We start from the raw sequence: 26,703 nt of genomic DNA, 5'->3' as shown, positions 1-26,703 counted from the left end.
GGAACCGCAAGACCGCTACGGTCGCAGGTTCGAATCCTGCCTCGGGCATGGATGTTTGTGATGTCCTTAGGTTAGTTAGGTTAGTTAGGTTTAACTAGTTCTAAGTTCTAGGGGACTAATGACCTCAGCAGTTGAGTCCCATAGTGCTCAGAGCCATTTGAACCATTTGATTTAGAATTCAGCAACTGCAAAATATTCCCTGAACACTCATGGGAGTAAGCCAGAAAACGATGGAAGGCTGTCCAATCTATCTTGATGAACAACCTGATACAATAAAGGATAGACAACGATTTGAAAGAAAATACCATAAGAACAGATTATACATAATGAGGTTGAGCAGGTCTTAAATCTCAATTCCCAGTCCAGAGAAGAACGAAGGCACAAGTGAGAAGACAGCAAGATGCAACAAGAACAGAAGATTCAACACAGAAGATTTGGAAGAAAGAAGAGCCTGGACCAGAATAAATCAAGAAACCTTTCTAAATCCCTTCCCATACAAGACCATTATTGCATTTACCGACCAACAAAGAATCCAATTTTAACTGTTCTACCAGTACAAATGTCCGATATTCCTTAAGGCAAATTGCAACACTTTCAGATGTCACACTGGGAAATGTGATATAGAAAACACGGGACGAATTGACACACGATGAATTGGCATAAAGATTTGAGGAATGACAAAGATAAGTTTCTATGCTGCAAAGAATAGATCTCTAATACAGTTTCGCCACGGGCACATGTGGAATGGAACACAGGCAACCAAGCATTCACGACATGGGTGTACATAAAGTCCGGGAACACTCAATTATTTATTGCACAAGAACTAAACACTGTACAGATGTCATACATATTGCATTTTGAAGAGAAACTCTGAAATTTTTATTTTACAAACATTCGATATGCGAAGCATGAGTGACCCGGCAGACATCAATGCGGTAATCGAATTCTTGCCTTACCCATCGCAGCATGGCCGTCGACTGTGGCAGTCGCTTCCGTATTCTCTCCCGGAGCTCTGCTACATCATGTGGTAGAGGCGGTACATACACCAGATCTTTAATGCGTCCCTACAGAAAAGAGCCACACGGAGTTAGATATGGTGATCGGGGAGGCCATGTCATGAAACAGCTGTCCCCTTCTGTAGCACGGCCGATCCATCGATGAGGCAACTCCGTGTTCAGATACTCACGAACTTCACGATGAAAATGGGGTGGATCGTCATCCTGCTGAAAGTTGAACGGGCAGTCCTGTTGCATTTGAGGCATCAGCCATTGCTGCAACATGTCCAAGTAGGAATATCCGGTGACAGTGCTCTCGGCGAAGGAGAATGACCCGTACAGTTTTCGACGGGACAAGGCACAAAAACATTTACCTTTTGGGTAATCACGCTCAGATTCAATGCATTCGTGTGGATGCTTTGTATCCCAATTCGACAATTATGCCTGTTCACTTTCCCATTAGTGTGAAAAGTGGCTTCGTCGCTAAAAATTAAGCGGTCGACAATGCCATCCCCATCCTCATTCAATTGTTGCAACTGAGAACAAAACTCAAAACGCTTGTCTTGTCGTCATTGAGCTTCTGCCCTAGCTCCAATTTGAATAGTTTCGTAGACAGCTTATGTCGCAGGACTTTCCACACTGTCACTGGAGCCACTTCGAGTCTACGGGATGCACGACGCACCCATTTCTTTGGACTCCTTATGTATGGTATGCGTCTCGTACGCGCGCAACATTCACTTCGCTCACACTGGGAAGTCCACTTCTCTTTGCCGGGCACAAGCAACCCGTCGTAACGAATTTGTTGTGCCAGTGGTAAATTGCCTTCCTTGTTGGTGGGTGGCTTCTTACCGCACTTGGTTTTGAACATCCACTGAACAACTGTAGCACACTTGTTTCTGTCGAACTCGCCATGTTTGCGACTAGCGCTATCGGCAAATTACCAAACTACGCTGTGGCGGTATACATGAAGAAAAAAAAAACTAAGGTTTTTCGCTTCAAAATGTCATGTGTATGATATCTGTACAATGTTTGGTTCTTGTGCAATAAATAATTGGAAGTGTTCCCGGACTTTATGTACACCCTGTATTAATGGATCGAGTATTGCATTACACATTGCTCCTGCATATATTTTTTAGGACCATGGCAGTTTTGCTGTATGTACTTTACTATTGACACTCGGATATAGTGCAACAGGCATAAGCATGTACCATTTTTTAACTTTTAAAATATTTGCGAAACTTTTCGTCCCTAATTTTAATATTCGTTTCTGACTTCTTATTTTTGGTGTCTTTTTCCTGTACAGCCTTCTGAAGAAGAGGACTAAGCGCCCGAGACCGGTAAAGAAATTAAATTTATTTTATGCGACTCATTGTATTTGTATATACAAAATGATTCCATAATGATAGAAATTTTCAGATATGATGGAGAAAGACAATGTATTTGCCAAAGGACCACGGCGTGGAAACGAACAAGTCGAACGTTGGAAGTAAAATCTTTCTGATACCTCTGATATTGGCACACATATGCCGGTAATGTTGCTGCTAAGATTGTAGGCAACTTTCAGAGTCGGTCGTATGAACCAAAATAAGACAAATTGTCTAGTACACATGGGCTCTAAAATGTATATTTGAGGAGCTATGAGCACTTGTTCTTATTCGCTTCTGTGAAACATCTCTATTGAACAAATCCTCATACCTCTTAAGGTATTCATTTTAGAGCCCATGTTTGACATATTTTTCTTGACTTAGTGCATATGAGCACCTCTGAATGTTGCCTACCCTACAATCTTAGCAACAACATACCGGTACGTGTATTCTACTGCCAGAGGTCTCAGAACGATTTTGACTCTTTAGTTTCTGCCCCACGGTCCCCTACCTGAAATTAATACATTTAGCCTTCTTGATCGTCCCTGCAAGCTTCTAACATCACAGAATCACTGTATACATGTCTTGACTGACTGACGCCCACACCAAGCCACTAAGGCTAGAAAGTTGAAATTTGGAGAGGGTGTGGATCTTATACTGTAGGCGTCGCTTAAGAAGGGATTTTTCGAAATTCCAACGTTAAGGGGGAAAAATAGGAGTCGAAGAATTGTTTTGTTTTAAATGTCACTATTAAGGCAATTTTGAAGCTAGACCTACGAAAATTGGTATTTGGTTTCTCGGACAGAAATAAAGAAATATGTTTCAGTATTTTTGTAAATTTAACCCTATGGGGTGAAACAGTGTTTGAAAGCTTTTTTCTTTAAACATGTCACTGTTAAAGTACTATTAAAGTATTTTAAAGCTAGAACTATGAACACTGCTATTTGACTTCTCGGTTACAAACAAACAAACAAAAAAATACGTGTTTCAATGTTTTTGGAAACTGGACCCCTAAGGAGATGAAATAAGGGATGAGATTTTTTACGGAAATATTTTATTATGAAAGCAATTTTAAAGCTAAATCTTTGAAAACTGGTGTTGTGCTTCTCGATTAGAGATGAAAAATACGTGTTTCAGCATTTTTGAAGATTCAACAACTAATGGGGGAAAATAATGGTTGAAAGATCATTTGAAAGTAAATAATTACTAAAGGACTACTAAATGATTTTTAAGGCTTCATTTATGACAGGTGGTGTTTGACTTCTCGGTTAGAAATAACAAAAAAATACGTGCTTCAGTGTCAATGGAAATTGAACCCCTAAGGGAGTGCAATAGGGGATGAAAATTTTTAAGAAAATATTTCGTTAGATTGAAAATATTTTAAAGCTAAATTTATGAAAATTGGTATTTCACTTCTCGGTTGGATGTAAAGTTATATTTTTTGGGGGATGAAAGTTACTGTGGAAATATCTCTACAAGAAATCAAAAGGCATGATTAACAAAAAAATTTGGAAGCCAACTACCAGAATCGCTTGTTGGTCAGAAGCACATTCGGAAAAGATCACAGTTATATTCTCTTTATTAGCATGAAAAGCTTAGAAGGTGTTGTAATTTGTGAATAACATAAAAAATTCTATTAACTGATACAAAAACAAAAATCTGTGCTGGTCATACAGTCCACGCGAGCGAAGCAGCGGGCGTTTAGCTAGTATACATAAACTATGTGATCAAAAGTATCCGGACACCTGGCTGAAAATTACAGGTTCAAGGCGCCCTCCATCGGTAATGCTGGAATTCAATGCGGTATTGGCCCACCCTTAGCCTTGATGACGGCTTCCACTCTGGCAGGCATACGTTCAATCAGCTGCTGGAAGGTTTCTAGAGGAATGGCAGCCCATTATTCACGCAGTGCCACACTGAGGTGAGGTATCGATGTCGGTCGGTGAGGCCTAGCACGAAGTCGGCATTCCAAAACATCCCAAAGGTGTCCGATAGGATCCAGATAAGGACTCTGTGCAGGCCAGTCCATTTCAGGGATGTTATTGTCGTGTAACCACTATGCCACAAGCCGTGCATTATGAACAGGTGCTCGATCGTGTTGAAAGATGCAGTCGCCATCCTCGAATTGCCCTTCAACGGTGGGAAGCAAGACGGTGCTTAAAACATCAATGTAGGCCTGTGCTGTGATAGTGCCACGAAAAACAACAAGAGGTGCAAGCCCCTTCCATGAAAAACACGACCACACCATAACCTCCTAACCGCCTCCGAATTTTACTGGTTGCACTACACACGCTGGCAGATGACATTAGTAGGGCATTCGACATACCCACACACTGCCATCTGATCGCCACATTGTGTACCGTGATTCGTCACTCCACACAACGTTTTTCCACTGTTCAACCGACCAATGTTTACGCTCCTTACACCAAGCGAGGCGTCGTTTGGCATTTACCGGCATGATGTGTAGCTTGTGAGCAGCCGCTCGACCATGAAATCCAAGTTTTCTCACCTCCCGCCTAACTATCCTAGCACTTGCAGTGGATCCTGATGCAGTTTGGAATTCCTGTGTGATGGTCTGGATAGATGTCTGCCTATTAAACATTACGACCCTCTTCAAATGTCGGCGGTCTCTGTCAGTCAACAGACGAGATCGGCCTGTAGGCTTCTGTGCTGTGCGTGTCCCTTCACTTTTCCGCTTCACTATCACATCGGAAACTGTGGATCTAGAGATGTTTAGGAGTGTGGAAATCCCGCGTACAGACAGACGTATGATACAACTGACACCAAATCACCTGACCACGTTCGACGGCCGTGAGTTCCACGGAGCGCCCCATTCTGCTCCTCGATGTCTAATGATTACTGAGGTCGCTGATATGGAGCACCTGGCAGTAGGTGGCGGCACAATGTTCCTAATTTGGAATACGTGTTTTTGGGGGGGGGTGACAGGATCACATAGTGTACAGTGCGCTGGATCCCAAAGCTACGATACTTGGACACTCTGTAGCGTCATTAGATGTTATTTTATTCGCAAGACAGCTTCTACGTCTCCTCGAAGTTTGTCGTTGTAGTTCTGAAACACGATGTATATTTATATACAGCGTATATTAAAAAAGTATGTTGCTTATGTCCATCCGAAAGTCTATTAGAGCATCGTGTAAAAATTAAAGGTAAATGGGTCAAGAAGTTTTCGAGATTTTTGGTAACAACATTAAACAACGATTCGTCTTTATACGGTAGTACACTACTGGCCATTAAAATTGATACACCAAGAAGAAATGCAGATGATAAACGGGTATTCGTTTGTCAAATATATTATTCTAGAACTGACACGTGATTACATTTTCAGGCAATTTGGATGCATATATCCTGTGAAATCAGTACCCAGAACAACCACCTCTGGCCTTAATAACGGCTTTATTACGCCTGGGCATTGAGTCAGACAGAGCTTGGATGGCGGGTACAGGTACAGCGGCTCATGCAGCTTCAACACGAGACCACAGTTCATCGAGAGTAGTGACTGGCGTATTGTGACGAGCCAGTTGCTCGGCCACCATTCACCAGACGTTCTCAATTGGTGAGAGATCTGGAGAATGTGCTGGCCAGAGCAGCAGTCGAAAATTTTCTGTATCCAAAAAGGCCTGTACAGGACATGCAACATGCGGTCGTGCATTATCCTGCTGAAATGTAGGGTTTCGCAGAGATCGAATGAAGGGTAGAGCCACGGGTCGTGACACATCTGAAATGTAACGTCCACTGTTCAAAGTGCCGTCAATGCGAACAAAAGGTGACCGAAACGTGTAACCAATGGCACCCCATACCATCACGCCAGGTGATACGCCAGTATGGCGATGACGAATACACGCTTCCAATGTGCGTTCACCGCGATGTCGCCAAACACGGATGCGACCATCATGAAGCTGTAAACAGAACCTGGATTCATCCGAAAAAATGACGTTTTGCCATTCGTGCACCCAGGTTCGTCGTTGAGTACACCATCGTAGGCGCTCCTGCCTGTGATGCAGCGTCAAGGGGTTCGTAGCGATGGTCTCCGAGCTGATAGTCCATGCTGCTGCAAAGGTTGTCGAACTGTTCGTGTAGATGGTTGTTGTCTTGCAAACGGCCCCATCTGTTGACTCATGGATCGAGACGTGGCTGCACGATCCGTTACAGCCATGCGGATAAGATGCCTGTCATCTCGACTGCTAGTGATATGAGGCCTTTGGGATGCAGCACGGCGTTCCGTATTGCCCTCCTAAACCCACCGATTCCATATTCTGCTAACAGTCATCGGATCTCGACCAACGCGAGCAGCAATGTGGCGATACGATAAACCGCAATCGCGATAGGCTACAATCCGACCTTTATCAAAGTCGGAAACATGATGGTACGCATTTCTCCTCCTTACACGTGGCATCACAACAACGTTTCACCAGGCAACGCCGGTCAACTGCTGTTTATGTATGAGATATCGGTTGGAAACTTTCCTCGTGTCAGCACGTTGTAGGTGTCGCGACGGGCGTCAACCTTGTGTGAATGCCCTGAAAAGCTAATCATTTGCATATCACAGCAACTTCTTCCTGTCGGTTAAATTTCGCGTCTGTAGCACGTCATCTTCGTGGTGTAGCAATTTTAATGGCCAGTAGTGTATATCGCATAATACAGGCTTTTTCATGTTGCGAAGGTTCTTCCACAGAAGCAAAGGTTATTAGGGTAACAAACCGAATAAATCGTAATTAGTTAATTACTCCGCAACGAGCCACCGGAGATCGTGGATCCATTATACCGAAACAGGCGTGCTTTTAAGGTGCCCCTGAACGACCTCTTAAAATGTGTCGACGAAGTTCTTGACTCGTTGCACATCGCTGGAGTTTTTCCTTTCTACGAAAGACAATGACGAGAGGAAGGTAACAGTAGGCGTCGTTAAGGCTGGGACCGAATGACTTCATTACGCCGTGTACTTAAACACCAGCAAGCGGTGTTATACGTGTGAGCAGATGCTGTCTGGCTACTTACGGCAGGACGAAGGTGTCGGGCGGCGGCGAGGCGCCGAAGCGCTGCTGGCAGTAGCTGGCGTCGTGGAGCACCGGGTTCCTCAGCAGCATGCGCCCAAACTCGTTCGGGATGGGCACCAGCACCTGCGAGCTGGGGCTGGCGCTGTAAACACACGCACACGTGTCAGCGGCTACCCTGGCTGCGCCACCCTGTCAGTTGCTCTCTCTTTTCTTACTCACGACTCTCTCTCTCTCTCTCTCTCTCTCTCTCTCTCTCTCTCACATACACACACTCACTCACACTTAGCAGATATACAATCAAGCCTACATGCGCACCAACGTTTCTTCAGTCGGTCGACCGCAAAATCGTTCTGTTACAACAATAGTGACGGAATTACACTCACTGACGATCAGAAATTGTCACACGTCATCATGTGAGATTTGTGGGCTATTGTGTAACCTCGTTCGCAAACGCCGCCACAATACCAGTTCATCCGACTTTTATTTATATAATCAGTCTTTATTCAGATACAATTGTTTTACACTCATCACCTTCAAAACAGTCCCCTTCAGCTTCCGCACATCTCTCCCGACGCTGCTGCCACTGCTGGAAATACCGCCGGAAAGCCTCTTCTGGTATGAGGCACAGCTGCTCCGTCAAATTCTGCATTATGTCTTCCCTGTTCTGAAATCTGATACCTTCCAGAATATTTCTCGGTTTAGGGAAAAGCCATAAGGCACTCTGTGCTAGCTCCGGGGAATAGGAAGGCTGTCGTGTTTAGCCGAAAACCTCTAAATTAACTGATGATGAGCACTTCCGTTATCGTGCTGAAGGTACCAAATGTCCACTGTCCACAAGTCCGGCAGTTTGTGTCTCTCTGCTTCACAAAAGCGACACAAAACTTCTTAGCAGTAGTCCTTCCTGACTTTGGTACCTTTTTTGGGGATACTCATGATGAACCACGCCACTCGAATAAAAAAAGACGATGAGCATTATTTTCACATTGCTTGCGACCTTCCTCGCATTTTTGGGTCCCAGTGATGATGGATGCTTCCATTGTGACCATTTGAACTTTGTTTCTGGGTGGTATTCATAAACCCGAGACTCATCGCCAATGATCACTGTATTAAGAAAGTTGTGATTACTGTCCACAGTATCCAGTAAGCCCTCTTTGATCTCCGAATGAAGTTTCTTCTGCTAAGTTGTTAGCAACTTGGGCACAAATTTTGCTGAGATCCTCCTGAGGTCCAAATGTTCATTAAAATGGAACCAACGGGTCGAATATTAATTTCAACCTCGTCTGTAATTCTCTGATGGTGATTCGTTTATTATGCATCACCGGGGTCGTTACGTGATCAATAACAACCTCATTTGCGGATGTTGAGCGCCTATCTGAACGTGCTTTTCCACTCCTTACTCATGAGCCGCCATCTTTGAAGCTCTTGTACCACTCCATCTGTGTGGTACCCATTTCCTCGTCCCCAAATAATTGTCTAATCAGGCGTATTGTTTCAACTTGAGAATCGCCAAGTTTAAAACATAATGATGCAGTAACGCTGTTCCACTTATTCTGTCATTTTGCCCACAACACGAAGTTCGACGACTATCACTCAGACGTGTTCACTTGTCAGCGGCTATGTCATATGCATTAGGTATGCCGACAAAAACAGAGAGAAAGCGCGCGCCCCGATATCATTGCTGGTTTCATCAACAAAATATGGTCGAATACTTTTTGAACAGCCCTCGTATCCGCATACCTGCATCGCAAGGTAGCAACTACAGACCCAACACATTCAAATTACTCCTTCATCGGCGCGAAGGAACTTCTCATGCCAAGAAGCTCCGATATCCCCGCACTATAAACAATACGAAGCCATAGATTAAAGGACACGCATTGCCTTGTATAATGCGGAACCGCTACACGATTATTACTCCTTTGTTGAATAAGAGTATCATAAAATAAGAGCCGGCCGTTGTGACCGAGCGGTTCTAGGCGCTTCAGTCCGGAACCGCGCTGCTGCTACGGTCGCAGGTTCAAACCCTGCCTCGAGCATGGATGTGTGTGATGTTCAAATGGTTCAAATGGCTCTGAGCACTATGGAACTTAACTTCTGAGGTCATCAGTCACCTGGAACTTAGAACTACTTAAACCTAACTAACCTAAGGACATCACACACATCCAAGCCCAAGGCAGAATTCGAACCTGCGACCGTAGGGGTCGCGCGGTTCCAGACTGTAGCGCCTAGAACCGCTCGGCCACGCCAGCCGGCGATGTTTGTGATGTCCTTAGGTTAGTTGGTTTAAGTAGTTCTAAGTCTAGAGGACTGATGGCCTCAGATGTTAAGTCCCATAGTGCTCAGAACCAGCCATAAAATAAGAACCGAGGAAATGTATCACGAAACGTCCGATTGCATACTACAAATTGTATGCTTAACATATGATGAGGCTTAAAAAAAAGAAAAATTACAAAAAGTAACTATAGCGTCGTCACAGAGAGAGTTTTAATACTGTTCAGACTGTAGTCGAGACGTTCCGTAAGCAGCGGACGGTAATGGGTTCATCGTCTCGTCACCCGAGACGTTGCCAACTCAATATGCGATCAATTTGTTCGCCAGGCATTACCGCCTATCTCTGTCTACAAACAGGTGGCTCTCAATGAATCCAAAATATTCTCCAGTAAATGGCGTGGTATCGTGCAGAAGTGGCTGTCAAAATGGGTCTGAATTCATTTTTTCGTGTGCCGCTGAAACCTAAATCAGGTAGTCTTTGCATAGATGCAATGTGAACAATGAAATTTGTTTTTCTGAAACAGAAAAAACGGTCAAATGTTTTGTGAAGTGATTCGTCTAACAGTAAGGAACAAAATACATTGGAGAAACATTTAACGCGCCTATGAATGATGCTCGATATCATGAAGGGTTCATTAGGTGCCATTAAGGATTTGAAATTTAATGTTTAACTCAGAATCTTAAGGAGTACTAAAGGATATTTGTCTCTTGTTGCGTGGCTTTGAGGTACTATTACTACATGAAGTTAAGCGTTAAACATTTACGACCTCAGATACTGTTATCTAAAGTTAAGCAGTTAAATGTTATACCGATGAAGTTACTATTCCTATGCAAATTATTAACTGTTACAGCTTACCCGCTCATAAGTTAATGACGTAAGGAGACCACTAAGTGAAATTCAGAACCGATTCCAATTGATATCTGATCGACGGTTCCAATTTTATTCTATTTTTTAGATTAACCTTTTTCTATGGGCAAACATTAGTGAACAAGAACAATTTTGTCATCAGCAAGGGGAAGACATTTACTACTACTTTTACCACTTGCATCCCTTTTTCTAATTTTTGTACGGTTCTCTAGTGAAAAATTGTTCACGCTCTAAAATTGTTGCTTTTCATATCTGCTGCTACAGATCAAAGAAATATGTCACAGCCACACACCAGCATTGACTAATGTGAACAATATGCAGAAATTGGAAATTTCGGCGCGAACATTGAAACAAAAACATGATTGAAACGCATCTGCAAAATCAGCAACAAAGAAGAATAGCGACTGAAAATTTCATAAGTTCGTGACATAAAAAGAACACTCAGTAGAATTCGCAGTATTCTCTTTGCTGATATTTGAAGGATTCTTTATTACAAAGAATTTGAGACTGAAAAATTGTTGGAAGTTTCTTGCATCTTCAGGAATAGAAAGTAGAAATACAAGCCCACTCAACAGCAGACTGCATAGTTTACGAATATGTAATCTACTATACAAATATCCTTTAGTACTCTTCAAAATTCTGAAGTTCTAAGTTAAACACTGAATTCTGAATTCGCAATCGGCACCTCATTTGCTGTACAAGATCGAGCATCATTCAAAAGCTTGTCAAATGTTTCTAGAATGTTTCTGGTTCATCTATATGCTAATTATGAATGGCACACACACATTATTTGAAATACGTCACATTTGGTTTCCAACACTTCTTCGAATTCATTAATTCTTGTTACATATTAGCCAATGTCGTAATCTCTCTTTCCAGTGTATCAAATAAGGCGTAAATGTAAGAGAAAAACCATCTACCGAAGTATGTAGAATGAATTTAAATTGAGACGTTGCATCGTGATTTCAAATACGCGAGCAGCAGTACAGGCATTTCCGTCTCACTTATCTGGAGCTATTATCTCCTTTAAAAGTGAAGCCAATTCACTGCAGTGGAAGGATTTACAAAACGAGGTGCAGAACTCCATTGCTCAGGGGACATTTCTTTATTTCCGCAGCTAGAGCACAGTTCCTTTTGTTGATTTGGAAAAAAGTAGCAAGACCGAAGTGAGGAAAAAAAATCAACATTCTTTGGTCTTTGACACGGCTTGCGACAGCACTGAATTCAGTCTTTGAGCGAAACGATAGTCCATTCAAACGACCAACAACTCCATCTAAACTCTGAACATGTTCAGATTATTAGAATCTTTTCCTTGTCATGACCAACAGCTGCAACATAGCAGAGCACTAAAGAAACCGGTGAGAAATTGCATACACAAGTTGCGTTATTCAGAACAACAGAGACGAAATTCGAATCTTTTTTTCCATCTTATTTTATTCATGAGTGTTTCAGACAGAGGAAGTCATACTACACTCCTGGAAATGGAAAAAAGAACACATTGACACCGGTGTGTCAGACCCACCATACTTGCTCCGGACACTGCGAGAGGGCTGTACAAGCAATGATCACACGCACGGCACAGCGGACACACCAGGAACCGCGGTGTTGGCCGTCGAATGGCGCTAGCTGCGCAGCATTTGTGCACCGCCGCCGTCAGTGTCAGCCAGTTTGCCGTGGCATACGGAGCTCCATCGCAGTCTTTAACACTGGTAGCATGCCGCGACAGCGTGGACGTGAACCGTATGTGCAGTTGACGGACTTTGAGCGAGGGCGTATAGTGGGCATGCGGGAGGCCGGGTGGACGTACCGCCGAATTGCTCAACACGTGGGGCGTGAGGTCTCCACAGTACATCGATGTTGTCGCCAGTGGTCGGCGGAAGGTGCACGTGCCGTCGACCTGGGACCGGACAGCAGCGACGCACGGATGCACGCCAAGACCGTAGGATCCTACGCAGTGCCGTAGGGGACCGCACCGCCACTTCCCAGCAAATTAGGGACACTGTTGCTCCTGGGGTATCGGCGAGGACCATCGCAACCGTCTCCATGAAGCTGGGCTACGGTCCCGCACACCGTTAGGCCGTCTTCCGCTCACGCCCCAACATCGTGCAGCCCGCCTCCAGTGGTGTCGCGACTGGCGTGAATGGAGGGACGAATGGAGACGTGTCGTCTTCAGCGATGAGAGTCGCTTCTGCCTTGGTGCCAATGATGGTCGTATGCGTGTTTGGCGCCGTGCAGGTGAGCGCCACAATCAGGACTGCATACGACCGAGGCACACAGGGCCAATACCCGGCATCATGGTGTGAGGAGCGATCTCCTACACTGGCCGTACACCACTGGTGATCGTCGAGGGGACACTGAATAGTGCACGGTACGTCCAAACCGTCATCGAACCCATCGTTCTACCATTCCTAGACCGGCAAGGGAACTTGCTGTTCCAACAGGACAATGCACGTCCGCGTGTATCCCGTGCCACCCAACGTGCTCTAGAAGGTGTAAGTCAACTACCCTGGCCAGCAAGATCTCCGGATCTGTCCCCCATTGAGCATGTTTGGGACTGGATGAAGCGTCGTCTCACGCGGTCTGCACGTCCAGCACGAACGCTGGTCCAACTGAGGCGCCAGGTGGAAATGGCATGGCAAGCCGTTCCACAGGACTACATCCAGCATCTCTACGATCGTCTCCATGGGAGAATACAGAGCCTGTGTCTATGTGCCTGTGGTTCTGTCAGTGTGATCATGTGATGTATCTGACCCTAGGAATGTGTCAATAAAGTTTCCCCTTCCTGGGACAATGAATTCACGGTGTTCTTATTTCAATTTCCAGGAGTGTATATTAGATTTGACACTCCTGTAAACATAGAATAATTCACTAAATGATGATTTAGCTTTTGTCATTCACGGAGAAAAGTACGAGTTCAGCGAAATTGCATTTATTCAGATTTTGCATGTTAGGGCATCCTAACAGCCACACACTGCTGTTGAATATTGAAGATTTCTAGTTATGATGTATCACGAATTTGTAGGTCTATCCAGTTGTACAATGTGTCTCTCCTCTTGGAACCTGAATCTGGTGAAGTTGTGCACCAGAGCCCCTCATTCACTCTGGCGCAGCCTCGCTTGGATTTCTATATTTCACCGCTCAGCTATGCGATACGCAGCGGGCTCGGTTCTTACCATCTTGCCAACAGCAACATATCTATGCGATGTTTATAATAAACTTTGAAGGCTATCTATGGTGCTGAAATAAAATGAAGCTGTATACCACATATCGAACTAGTAATTTGCTTAACCACGAGTACATTTTTCATAGCATCATAAAATAAATTACAGTTTGGAGTTGTTATAACCTCACATCAAGGCCCACAGCCATTCACTGCAGGACCTAGTGGCTGGGGGTAGTAAGTAACTCCGGCGGCCAATACTACATTTCGTCCAGAGGTCAGTCCTTGACTGAATCGTAACTCACAGTCAATACGATTACAAATTATGCTGAGAATCAAGAATAATCGACAGCTTGATCCAAAAATACCGTATTGTGTTGCGTTTGTCGACCCATGTGAGGAATGATTTTAAACTCCAATGTTCCATCAATTTTGACATTGTTTTCAGTCTATGCTGGGTAAGAACTGCTTACCTCGCATCCATTAAATACACGCCAGTGATAAAAAATTTCCGTGAGAGAGACTACATTTAAATCATTTCCATAGTTAAAGTTTTTCACAGTTTTGTCTGGGGTGTAGTCTTCGTATTTCTGAATGTAGGAGGGATAAAATGCAGAGAGCATAAGGTGGTCTACAGCTTGCACAGACGCCAGACTGCTGTATTAAGAGTCTAAGAAAGCAGAAGTTGAAAAGTTGAGAATGGAGTAGTTTCCGCCCAATGTTATTCCGTTAGTATATTGTGTAGGCAGTTAGGAACCATGGAGAAATTTGGAACAGAATTAATGTACGGGTTGAAGAAATAAACTTTACCAACGACACTGTAACTCTGCCAGAGACGAAACAAGAATTGGAAGGTCGCTTGAATGGAATGGATAGTGTGTTCAAAGGAGGTTAAAAGATGAACGTCGAAAAAGGAAAACGTCGTAATGGAGTGCAGTCATGGGCGCCCTCAGAAATTATTCGAAGAGAGGTCAAAATTCTGAATTTGCCATTTTTTATATAACTGTTTCGAGGAGGTCTGAAAACATGTCCTGCCCCAGGAATAAATTTGACAAGAAGTACACGAAACTCATTGTATCCCAAGCGACATAGTTATCTTATTAGTACTTTTAAGGGAGATTAATTTTATGTCCAAACGATAAGTATATTCAACCCAACATGCAGAGTACATTTGTGTTGGAGTAATGAAATAAGTATAGAAATTATGAACAAAAATTATTTACACCCCAAAATGTGGTATGAAATGAAAATTAAAAAACTGAAACAGGAGAAACAGAAAGACTGAGGAAATACTGCAAAAGAAAAAAACCAACATTAATATTCCTCGAAGTGGAATAACAGGCTGTAAATTTTGAAAAAATTCTTATAAGATTCCATGTTGTCTACAACGCTTCCTTTGCATACAAAACACATCTCATTACATTAATGAATTTTTTTTCATCACGCCCATGCTTTCTACTTTTTTATGTTGACTGCCAAAACAAACTGAGCGAAATGTCAAGATTGTTTGCGTGGCCATCCCCCGCAGCAAGCATATAGATACTTGTTTTTTATATAAAACTGCCATTTCCTGCTGCTACTTAATTTATTTATCCCATATGCGTTTGGCCTTATCTTGTTGTATGGTATCATCAGTGGGATGTATAAGGATACATTTTTGTTAGTTTTAGATTATGAAACAGGTCAAGGCGCAATTTTTTTTGTTGTAAAAAAGTAATTACAATTTGATGATCTGCGTTTCCTCACATCTGGTGTGGAGGTCGCACTACCACTTTTATTACTGCCTTAAAAAGCACAACTTTGCGATCTGTCCTCCTTCATACTGTTCGCCATGTTTCTCATTCTTTCCTGTGGAGTACTATGTTCTTTTGCCACCCGAATATAACTGCTTTTCACAACGTAAATATTGTGACTCAATTACGTGCTTCCTCCTCTTTGGCATGTTTACCTAATTGTTGCCAACCCAAAAAAGTTCGAAGTATAAGTTCAAGATTAACTCTTATTCATAATGTTTATACTGTGTGTGTGTGTGTGTGTGTGTGTGTGTGTGTGTGTGTGTGTGTGAGAGAGAGAGAGAGAGAGAGAGAGAGAGAGAGAGAGAGAGAGACGAAGAGTGCTTTTTTGTCTTCTTTTTAGGTTGGTGGTTTGAATTGTATGTTGTACTAGCTGTAAGCGAGTGCTCGAAAACTTTGGTGACAGCTGATTTGACTTTCCGTTTCAATATTCTGTGGAGGGGTTTCTGGATAAGTGAGTGTAAAATGTTGGGTGGTATTATTATTACATATTATTACATTGGACAATATTATTATGTTAAACCTCTTTGGGAGCGTTATTCTATTATTTTATCTATTAGTGTAAATAATGAATTGCTTGGCACGTGTACTTGGTCACTCAACAAGGTTTTTCTTTCTGCTTTGGTTTTCTGTATGTGGTAATTTTCTTACAGGGTTAGGAGGTGTTTTTTATTGTTGATGCTAATTATTTTCATGTGATCTTCTCTAGTGGTTGGTTTGTGGTCATTTTCTCTTAGTCTTAGAACAGAAGGTCTTGTGAAAAGCAGTGTCCGGCGAAATAGTTATACTCGAGTGGCAAAAGAACATAGCACACCACAGGAAAGATTTAGAAACATGGTGAACAGTGTGAAGAAGGTCAGAACGCAAAGTCGTGCTTATATGGAAGTAATAAAAGTAGTAGTGCGACCTCCAGTCCAGATGTGAGGAAACGCAGATCGACGTGAACTGTTTCATAATCTAAAACTAACAAAACTGTATCCTTATAGATCCCAGTGATGATACTATAGAACAAGATAAGGCGAAACGCGTTTGGGGTGAATAAATTAAGTAGCAGCAGGAAAAGGCAGTTTTATTTATAAAGCAAGTATGAACGAAATGTGTTATGAAAACTATATTTTTGGATTGGTTACGTAAAGTGTAGCCTAGGACCTACAACAGACTAGATGAACGTGAGGATTTTTGCAAAACTATTCTCGTATTGGCCAGAAGAATCGACTTTTTACACCAAAGAATTGAACCTAGTCAGTCCTTGTGCCTTCAGTCTGTCACATTATTGTGTTGCCAGACCAACTGGACTGCTGCATACGTAGCTTTAGGGCTGCATGTGGCGCTGCGGAACACTATATATGAGATAGAAAGGTTGCAAATTAATTTGAAGCTTGAAATTTCACGCTTTTTCCCTCTCTCCTAGCGCTCAAAATGGGATTTTCTGTTTTCGTTGATGCACTTGGACTCGTAGATTAAGTACAGACGGCTGCGTTTTTCACAACTGCAATAGCTCTACAGTGTAAACTTTGCAAGCCATCACGCGTTTTCTTTATCCACAGACAAATGGTAAACTGCTATTGCGATTACGTTGCGCAATAATGAGACTGGGCGTTCTTGAGCAAGTCAGCGCCTGGTAGCTGAATGGTCAGCGTGACGGATTGTCAATCCTCTGGGCCCGGGTTCGATTCTGGGAATTTTCTCCGCTCAGGAACTGGGTGTTGTGCTGTCATCATCCTATCATCCGCATCGACTGCAAGTCGCCAAAGTGGCGTCAAATTGAAAGACCAGCACCCGGCGAACGGTCTGCCGACGGGGGCGCCTAGCCATACGACTAAATTAAAAAATGAGGAAGTTGGGGACGGATGAGAGAGGCGTAGACTCCCGGTATGCTTACGTTGTACTGGAATCCGCACTTCACTTCAAGGTGTTAGACCGTCCCCTTTCTGCAGATCGAAAAGGGCTGTATGGACAAAATCATATGCAACAGCAGTGATACTATTTCACTACTGTTCTGTAATGGTTTAGATTCATCTTGACTGTAGGATAGTGGAGAGGTTGCCACCACACGCAAAGAAAACTAAATCAGCATAATTTCTAATCATCGGTGTGAAAACCAAATAAATCCCAGACACGTAGTATTGCTAAAACCATAGCATTCTCTGTTGTGCTCGGTGATGTTAAATCTGCAATTAAGTGGAGTCACAGACAATCACTGCTGAAAATTCATGAGAATTCTGAAATTAATAAGAACTGCATCCTAGATTTCAGAAGAGAGAAAGCACTCACACGGACACACACACACACACACACACACGCGCGCGCGCGCGCGCGCGCGCCATCATTAAAATAAGATCAAATTACAATGTAGCCCATCTGGACTGCATTCAAAAGCAACTGAATGACCTGATTCATTGATCAAAAAATACGTCACATACTTGTAGCATCTACATAGAATAAAATAAAGAAAATATCAAATATGTTCTCATTAGTGACTTCAAAAATTTTCTCAGGGGCTGGCTCAGCGGTCGCATCGGTAAGTTTCATTGGAAGCCATGCATGATTTGCTATAGAGCATGGGAACGAGGGTGAAACATGCGACCCATAAACAGTTAATGACCAATGTTAGCTTGACAGTATAACTACTGTCTGCGACATGTTGGAAGGCGACCCAATTAACAGCTATTCTGCGCATCCCCCTCCACTAGCCACTGGCAGCCAATAATATTCATTCTCTTTCCGAGTGGCTAGCAGCGAGTTACAGCTAGATAGTGAGAACCTCGCCCCTACATGCTGCACTGTTGCTGTACTTCGCGATAGCCAAATGATTCATTCAACTGTCCGCAGCTCGTGGTCGTGCGGTAGCGTTCTCGCTTCCCGCGCCCGGGTTCCCGGATTCGATTCCCGGCGGGGTCAGGGATGTTCTCTGCCTCGTGATGACTGGGTGTTGTGTCATGTCCTTAGATTAGTTAGGTGTAAGTAGTTCTAAGTTCTAGGGGACTGATGACCGTAGATGTTAAGTCCCATAGTGCTCAGAGCCATTTGAGCCATTCATTCAACTGTCAGTTTTTTTGGTATTCTTTTTTTCTTGTAGCAGTATAAGTATGAGTGTGTATCTATAAATGTGTAAGTGCGATTAAAAAAATAAAAATAAAAAAGCCTGGTGACGGCAATAAATGTGAAATCGGTGCTTCACAAGTATCGAGGGGGATTATTTACCGTATTTATAACGTTTTCAAACGTGAATTTGAAAGCTGGTCTCTTACTGTTGACATCTGAAGACACAAAACCGACTCCAGAACCATGTGGTGTCGGCAAGAGAACTGTAAAGAGAATTGTAAACGGAAGTGTCAGAGCTGTAGAAAAAGTTGGTTTCGTGTCGCCTGGGAAGCACCGAAATCACAATAAACCCGTAACACAAATGGATGGTTTTAACAACGATGTTTTTAAGTGCTCCATGAGGATGATGAATGCCCGACACCACAAACGTGTTACAGTTATGCAGGAGAAAATTAGCTTCAATAGTAAGCCCTTCGTCAATGTAAAGAATTTTAGCAGACGTTGGTTCCTAATATGTTAACAAGAGTTTTTAGTTCAAAGAAGTGACATAGGTGTAGCACGAACTACTTCCCATATAAAGATTCACGATACAAGCGAAGGAGTTATGTCAACAGTGTATGAAACATGGGACAATTAGAATCATTCCAGGAAGATCTGCTGGAAAATGAGTGATGGTAGTGGCGATTAAGTTTTCATAGGAACAGGTTCTCGGATAATTATTCTGCATGCTGACTCCTCTTCTTGTTTTATTTCTGAGAGTAAACATGTATTTACGTGTAAGAAAAACAGCAGTGATTACCATTCGAAATTGAACCCCACCATTTTAGTGACGTGATTTACAATTCTTGTCATAGCTTTCTTGGAAGTCGCTCGTTGCCAATTACAATTCAACTGTCACAGAGAAAACATCAAGTACAAACATCAGAAAAGCAAATATTTTTCCGCGGCTTAAAATTAAAATATTAAGCACCGTATAAACCAGACTCTTACCGATCTCCTGCAGCTCGTTAATTTATACAAGTCACGTGACAGAACGTACAAACTCGACTTCCTTGAACGTTAATGGGGTCACACAGTTTCCCATTTACCCATGTGTCACTGTCAGTGTAGCCCTATGGAATGAATTTGGCCAAAGGATAAGGCTATGTAGGGGAAAAAAGAAAAAAAAAACATTCAAGATAACATTCACTGAATCGCTTGTGCATGAGGCAATAGACAACACCCAACCTGTAGCGTGGGCACAGTCTGTGCGACATGCTGAAAAGCTTCAGAAAGAATAACTTGACAGGGAAGTGATGATGGATATAAACCTTGAACCTATCATCGTTAATTTACAATCAGATTGTTCGGAAACAGATTCAAATAGAAGTGACGGTGGTATTATGATGTAGACTTTGAAACAAAGTAATAATACTTCTTAGCTTTAAAGACTCGTGGTTTAAAGAATGTGTTTGTCAACATATCGGTTGCACACATAATAATGAGAACTTCCTAGCCTTTTTGATTATGACTTTTACCCCGTGAATTATGCAGACTATAATATTCAATATATTTCCCAAGGATAAGTTAAGCTTCTCCCACCGTGTTGCTTGCTCTAAGAACACGCGAGAATGCTGCTGGATAAATTCGTCAAAAGTCTGGTATTTCCCCACGTCATTTTCAAGGCATTAACTGGATAAGGCCCTAACATAACAGTAACACTTGTCAGATGCCGGTGGTTTTGGATGTTATCGGTCATCATTCCCTGGAGTTATTCGCAGATTATGTTTAATTGTTGGCTTGTTCAATGGATTATATATGTGCTTTCTCACTGTAACGTCGAACGAGTTAGTTTACACTCAAAATTCCCGTTAACTGCGAAAAATATGACAACTTACTGACCATTTTTACGATAGTCTTTTCTACCACTAATTCTTTTTATGCGCAGTGATTACGCTTAACTATAAACAAACACATCAACACACACACCTTACACAAATTTTTAAAAATTCTATTGAGTAGAAGCAGTTGTGAAGGAAATATAATTATTTAGGTTTGTGTTTGAAGCTAATTTTGTTGTGTATTAAATTTTTACCTACAATACAGTTCAAATTGCAATAAATGATAATCATTGCAAGCTGTTTCAATGATCTTGTCGTTAGGCAAGTGTCATTTTGATAAAAATTTTACTTCTTCACAAATCTGTGTCAGCTATTCTCGCCTCCCCTTGTCACGCAGAGTAAATCTGTGGAGCAGTGGACGCAACGTTGTCAAGACATGAATTAATATTTCTCTCGTGACGACTGACTGAAATTGGTTTTAATATTTACTATTACCCTCATAGATTAGACCGTATACTACACTCATCAGAAAAAGTTTTGCATCACCTCGATTCCGAGAGTTCCGGAATCTGTACAGAAAATTGGAAGAGAGATCAACATAAACATCATTTCCGCCCTTTTTATTGCTCATGAAAACCACACATTACATGTTGTACCACCATACAGCGGAGACCTTCAGAGGTGGTGGTCCAGATTGCTGTACACAACGGTACCTCTAATACCCAGTAGCGCGTCCTCTTGTACTGATGCATGCCTGTATTCGTCGTGGCATACTATCCACAAGTTCACCAAGGCACTGTTCGTCCAAATTCTCCCACCGCTCAACGGTGATTCAGCGTCGATCCCTCCAGAATGGTTGGTGGGTCACGTCGTCCATAAATAGCCCTTTTCAATCTATCCCAGGCATGTTCGATAGGGTTCATGTCTGGAGAACATGCTGGCCACTCTAGTCGAGCGAAGTCGTTATCCTGAAGGAAGTCATTCACAAGATGTGCACGACGGGGGCGCGAATTGTCGTCCACGAAGACGAATGCCTCGCCAATATGCCGCCAATATGGCTGCACTATCGGTCGGAGGATGGCATTCACGTATAGTACAGCCGTTATGGCGCCTTCCATGACCACCAGCGGCGTACATCGGCCCCACATAAAGCAGTCCCAAAACAGCAGGGAACCTCCACCTTGCTGCACTCGCTGGACAGTGTGTCTAAGGCGCTCAGCCTGGCTGGGTTGCCTCCAAACACGTCTCTGATGATTGTCTGGTTGAAGGTATATGTGACACTCATCGGTGAAGAGAACGTGATGCCAATCCAGAGCAGTCCATTCGGCATATTGTTGGGCCCATCTGTACTGCACTGCATGGTGTCTTGGTTGCAAAGATGGACATCGTCAAGGACGTTGGGAATTAAGTTACGCATCTTTGAGCCTATTGTGCACAGTTTGAGTCGTAGCACAACGTCCTGTGGCTGCGCAAAAAGCGTTATTCAACATGGTGGCGTTGCTGACAGGGTTACTCCGAGCCATAATCCGTAGGTAGCGGTCATCCACTATTATACTAGCCCTCAGGCGGCCTGAGCGAAGCATGTCATCAACAGTTTCTGTCTCTCTGTATCTCCTACATGACCGAACAACATCGCTTTGGTTCACTCTGACACACCTGGACACTTCCCTTGTTGGGAGCCCGTCCTGGCACAAAGTAACAATGTGGACGCAATCGAACCACGGTATTGACCGTCTGGGCATGGCTGAACTACAGACAACATGAGCTATGTACCTCCTTCCTGATGGAATGACTGGAACTGATCAGCTGTGGGACCCCTCTGTCTAATAGGCGCTGCTCATGCATGGTTGTTTACATTTTTGGTCAGGTATAGTGACATCTCTGAACAGTCAAAGGGACTGTGTCTGTGATACAATATCCACAGTCAACGTCTGTCTTCAGGAGTTCTGGAACTGGGGTGATGCAAAACTTTTTTTTATGTGTGTATGATGCACCGTAGGAAAATGAGCCTCACTGTTGGCAGCAATGCACTTCGGCAGCGTGGATTTTGTTTGGCCGCTCTGCTGCCGCTCATGCGCAGTTCTCTACCCTTCGCTGCTCCGCCCCAATACGCGGAAGCGCCGTCTTATGTGACGCGAGCTTTAACGAAATAGTAAATGGTTCAAAGCCTCTGAGCACTATGGGACTTAACTTCTAAGGTCATCAGTCCCCTAGAACTTAGAATTACTTAAACCTAACCAACCTAAGGACATCACACACATCCATGCCCGAGGCAGGATTCGAACCTGCGACCGTAGCGGTAGCGCGGTTCCATACTGTAGCGCCTAGAACCGCTCGGCCACCCCGGCCGGCAACGAAATAGTCATATGTAGTTGTCAAGGATGAGTTTTACTTGAAATACCATCCTGGAAAACATAAAAAACGCCAAACATAATCAACTACTGTCAACATGTCATCATATGTGACAATATTCATAAATCGATGTGAGTACCGGGTTTTGTTTACGACACAAGAAACCCTCAAACTATTTCCCACATCTATCTTTGCTTATCAAGTGTCACAGTGTTTTTTCCAAGTCTAAAACCTCTGCAAAAATGCGTCAGCAACACAAAAAAGTGCAGTGCTTACACCAAATATCGCAATATTATTTTCCTCCCCCCCCCCCCAACACACACACACACACACACAAACACACACACACACACACACACACACACACACACACACACACACACACACACACAGAGAGAGAGAGAGAGAGAGAGAGAGAGAGAGAGAGAGAGAGAGCTTATCCATATTATGAAGGTGTATGGATACAGACTTCTACAACAATTCGAGTAAAAGAATAAAACTGTATTATCTCTCGAAATATGTAAGATTCTGCACACTTTACAAGCTCTATAGATTTTTAAATCAAATCTTCCTGCACCCAAATTACTTATTAAAATATTAAGTTTCACTTATTAACGCTATTTAAAGGACTATATAATAGGTTAGTAGACACCTTTAGATCGGTCTTTATACCATAAATTACATTCACTTCAATACATAAAACTTCGGTGCACATAAGCACTACACATATCTAACTTACAGCTAAAAATGCATCAAGAATTAGCAATTTTACTCTCAGATCTCTAAAACCTGGAGTTCGATATTCTTATCACACTCAACAAATTAAATATTTATGAACCTAAATTGATAAATATACTAAAATGTACATGGCTCACTCATAACAGTAAATTACACCAGAGTGTCATTACAAATCTGACTGCACAGCAACAATTAGCAAAATGAATAACGACAACATCACAAAAAGCAATTCACCATACGTCTCGAATTGCATTTAACATAGCAATATGATCAGACTATCAGACCACTAGGACAGTACAAATCGTTGTCATCCCCCACAGCTATACACTGATAAACTGTATTCCCTCTTTAATTTATATTCTAATATTCTTTGCTCATAAAGTAAGCATTATATCACCAAGAAAGTAAATACTGCAAAACTTATTAAAATATGTGTATCTGCAATGGTTGATGGCTACTAGGTGTGTCAGCTACTGGGGGAGATGTTAGTTACTGGGCAGGCCCGTTTCTTCTGATAACCACATAAACTGCAACATATTATGGGTTATAACTTACAAGTATGAACCATAAGCTAACAATCGCAGTATCTGGACACACCCCCCCCCCCCCCCCCGCCTCCACTAGCAAGCACCTACAGTATCTAACGCCCTCCCCACTTGGTAACACCCATAGTATCTATGACCCACTCCAGATGCACACCGATTTTAAATCAATTATACAGTATTTCCTCTCTCTGCGATGCTTACTTTAATGAGGCATTATGGTATATATTACACAGTGAATACAGTTTTCCATTGCGCAACAGCAAAAGATTACAATGCCTAATAATGTGCTAATGGTAGCCACTCTGATTATATTGCAATGTTGAATGCATACCAAGATGCGTGGTGAACTGGTTTTTGGTGTTATTATTTTCTTTGTTAATTCTTGGTTTGCTTTAGGCTGTAAGTTAAATTTGTAGTAGTATTGCTGTAATTGAGTTTAATGTTGTCAGTAAGTGAACTGTGTGTATTTTCGTAACCTACACAATTTAGATGCAGAAATATTGAATTGAAGGAACAATGGAGTTAGCAAAGTGTGCAAAATCTTACACAATTCGAGCAGTTTTATAATTTTATTTCCTTGAATTTTTGTTCAGGTCTGTAGATACATTTGCATATTATGCAAGCTGTGTGGATTTCAGTAAGTAATGCAGGCAATTTAGATGCGGAAGTATTTAATTTTTATGTTCAGTGTGCTTGCAAAGTGCGAAATCTTACATATTTTCAGAAATACAGTTTTATTTTGCTCAAATTTTTCTGAAGGTCTGTAATCATACTGCATGTTATGATAAGCATGTAAGGTTTGTGTTTCCAAATCATGTATTTTTATTAGATGTTGGTGTTATTTAATAGCTGATTGTAGGCATGCAGTCAAAAAACGTTTAGAGATCCTTGGCCCATGGTTCCAATTGGTAAATATTGCAACTTTCGTCGAAAATTGTGACTACACACAACCTCTAGCACTAGCAGGCCTGGGTCATTTGTAATAAAGGCAATAACCGTCAGTCAATATCATTGATTATGCTTCTCTAGTGTTGTGGCGCTATTCCATATAAAGCTCCCTAGCCGCTGTGGCGGTGTGCTTGTTGTTTAGAAGTCGCAGCTTGGACGGAGGCCAAGAAGCAAAAATACATGCACAAAAATGTAAACAAAAAAAAAAAAAAAGAAAAGAAAAAACGTGAAGATTCGTTATAAGAACTGTCAGTCTCTCAATTGCTAATGTCAAATTAGTATACATATACAGGATGAAGCGAAATTCACGCACTCGCTCTTCGCAGTGTGACTCCTCACATGCCAGCAATAAAAAAAATGTCTCACACAAAATTTAGTCCAGTGAGTACATCTGGCAGAAAAAGAGCGTTAAAGAGTGGCAATCTGGCAACACTGTAACCACATGTATGATAACTACCTATGTCAGCACACATTAGTCACGCTGTACAGTTGGTGCAGTAGACAGAGTTTGCGTTAGCTTGCGGGAGGTCGAGGGTTCGATCGTGGATTGGGGCACATTTTCTTTTACTTGCTAATTTCATTTTGACATTTCATACTGTAATATACACCGTTTCTTAGGTCACATGCATCCTAAATTTACAACATTTTGCGATGTTGAACATAACAAATACGTGGTTAGACAAATAATAGACAGTTGAAACAAATCTGTCATAGGACAGAATAACTGCAAAAACAATATCAATTTCAAGGTGCTAAAGATGACAGCAGAGTACAACAACAGAACATCTACTTGCCATTTATACTACATGTAATAGAAGCACACAGATGTCGCACATTAGCGACAAGTGACAATAATAATGTCGATATTAATGAGTGCATGACCTTCACAACGGAATACATTGTCCTCAGAACAACAGTTTCTCAAAGCGACCTCCCTGCACGTCCAAACATTGCGCAACCTTTTTTTTGTTTGTTTGGGGTTTAAGGGCGTTCAACTACTGAGGTCATTAGCGCCCAGTCACAATTGTTAGAGCACATAGAATCTAGTAAAACTCAAGGGGGGGGGGGGGGGGGGGGACACCAGAAAGTTCTTACAAAGATGCAGATAAAATAAGTGAAGGAGTTAGATGTCTTTGGACAAGCCAGTCAAAGTAATGAAACGAAGAACACGAGCAGCTGCTCGAGCATCATCAGCTAAAATATCCTGTAAAGTAGATGGCAGAGACAGGACAACACGAGATTGACTAAAACGGGGACACGACAATAAAACATGGCGCACTGTTAATGCATGACCGCAAGGGCACTGCGGGGCTGGGTCACCGGAGAGCAGATAGTGGTGGCTAAACCGGCAATGCCCAATCCGCAACCTGGTCAGAAGGACCTCTTATCGCCGAGATGGTCGGGAGGAGCTTGTCCAAGCAGTTGGGAACGGTTTTACTGCCCGAAGCTTGTTTCCTTGAAGTCATGACCAAGTATCCCACCACAAAGACACAAGCCTCTTACAAACAACCCCACTAGTGTCAGAGGACGGGACACAATGGGAGGCTGGCCGAGGCAGGAGGACTGCAGCCTTGGCTACAGCATCAGCAGCCTCATTCCCAGGCACTCCTACATGGCCGGGAACCCACAGAAAGCTGACAGGACAGCCATCAGCAGCAGAAGAATGGAGGGACTGCTGGATCCGTTGCACCAAGGGATGGACCGGATATGGAGCTCCAAGGCTCTGAAGAGCACTGAGTGAATCAGAGCAGAGTACATACGATGAATGGCGGTGGCAGCGGGCATACTGAATGGC

The 26,703-nt window shown here is 42.7% G+C and overlaps 1 protein-coding gene across 2 annotated transcripts in view; it reads right to left on the bottom strand.

Annotated features, from left to right (window-relative positions):
* The window catches only part of LOC124613054 (L-asparaginase-like), a 339,172-nt gene that overhangs the window by 222,425 nt on the left and 90,044 nt on the right, over positions 1-26,703 (bottom strand). Inside the window, exon 3 of one of the 2 annotated variants that reach the window (XM_047141629.1) lies at positions 7,373-7,515. In XM_047141629.1, the coding sequence (XP_046997585.1) occupies positions 7,373-7,515 (143 nt within the window). The remainder of the gene's footprint in view (positions 1-7,372; positions 7,516-26,703) is intronic. The other variant, XM_047141630.1, reaches the window with a different exon arrangement.

This window comes from Schistocerca americana, chromosome 4 (genome assembly GCF_021461395.2).
Source record: "Schistocerca americana isolate TAMUIC-IGC-003095 chromosome 4, iqSchAmer2.1, whole genome shotgun sequence".
NCBI classification, from domain to species: Eukaryota; Metazoa; Arthropoda; class Insecta; order Orthoptera; family Acrididae; genus Schistocerca; species Schistocerca americana.
The sequence above is the reverse complement of the archived record's forward strand: the minus strand, read 5'-3'. Positions and strand labels throughout refer to the sequence as shown.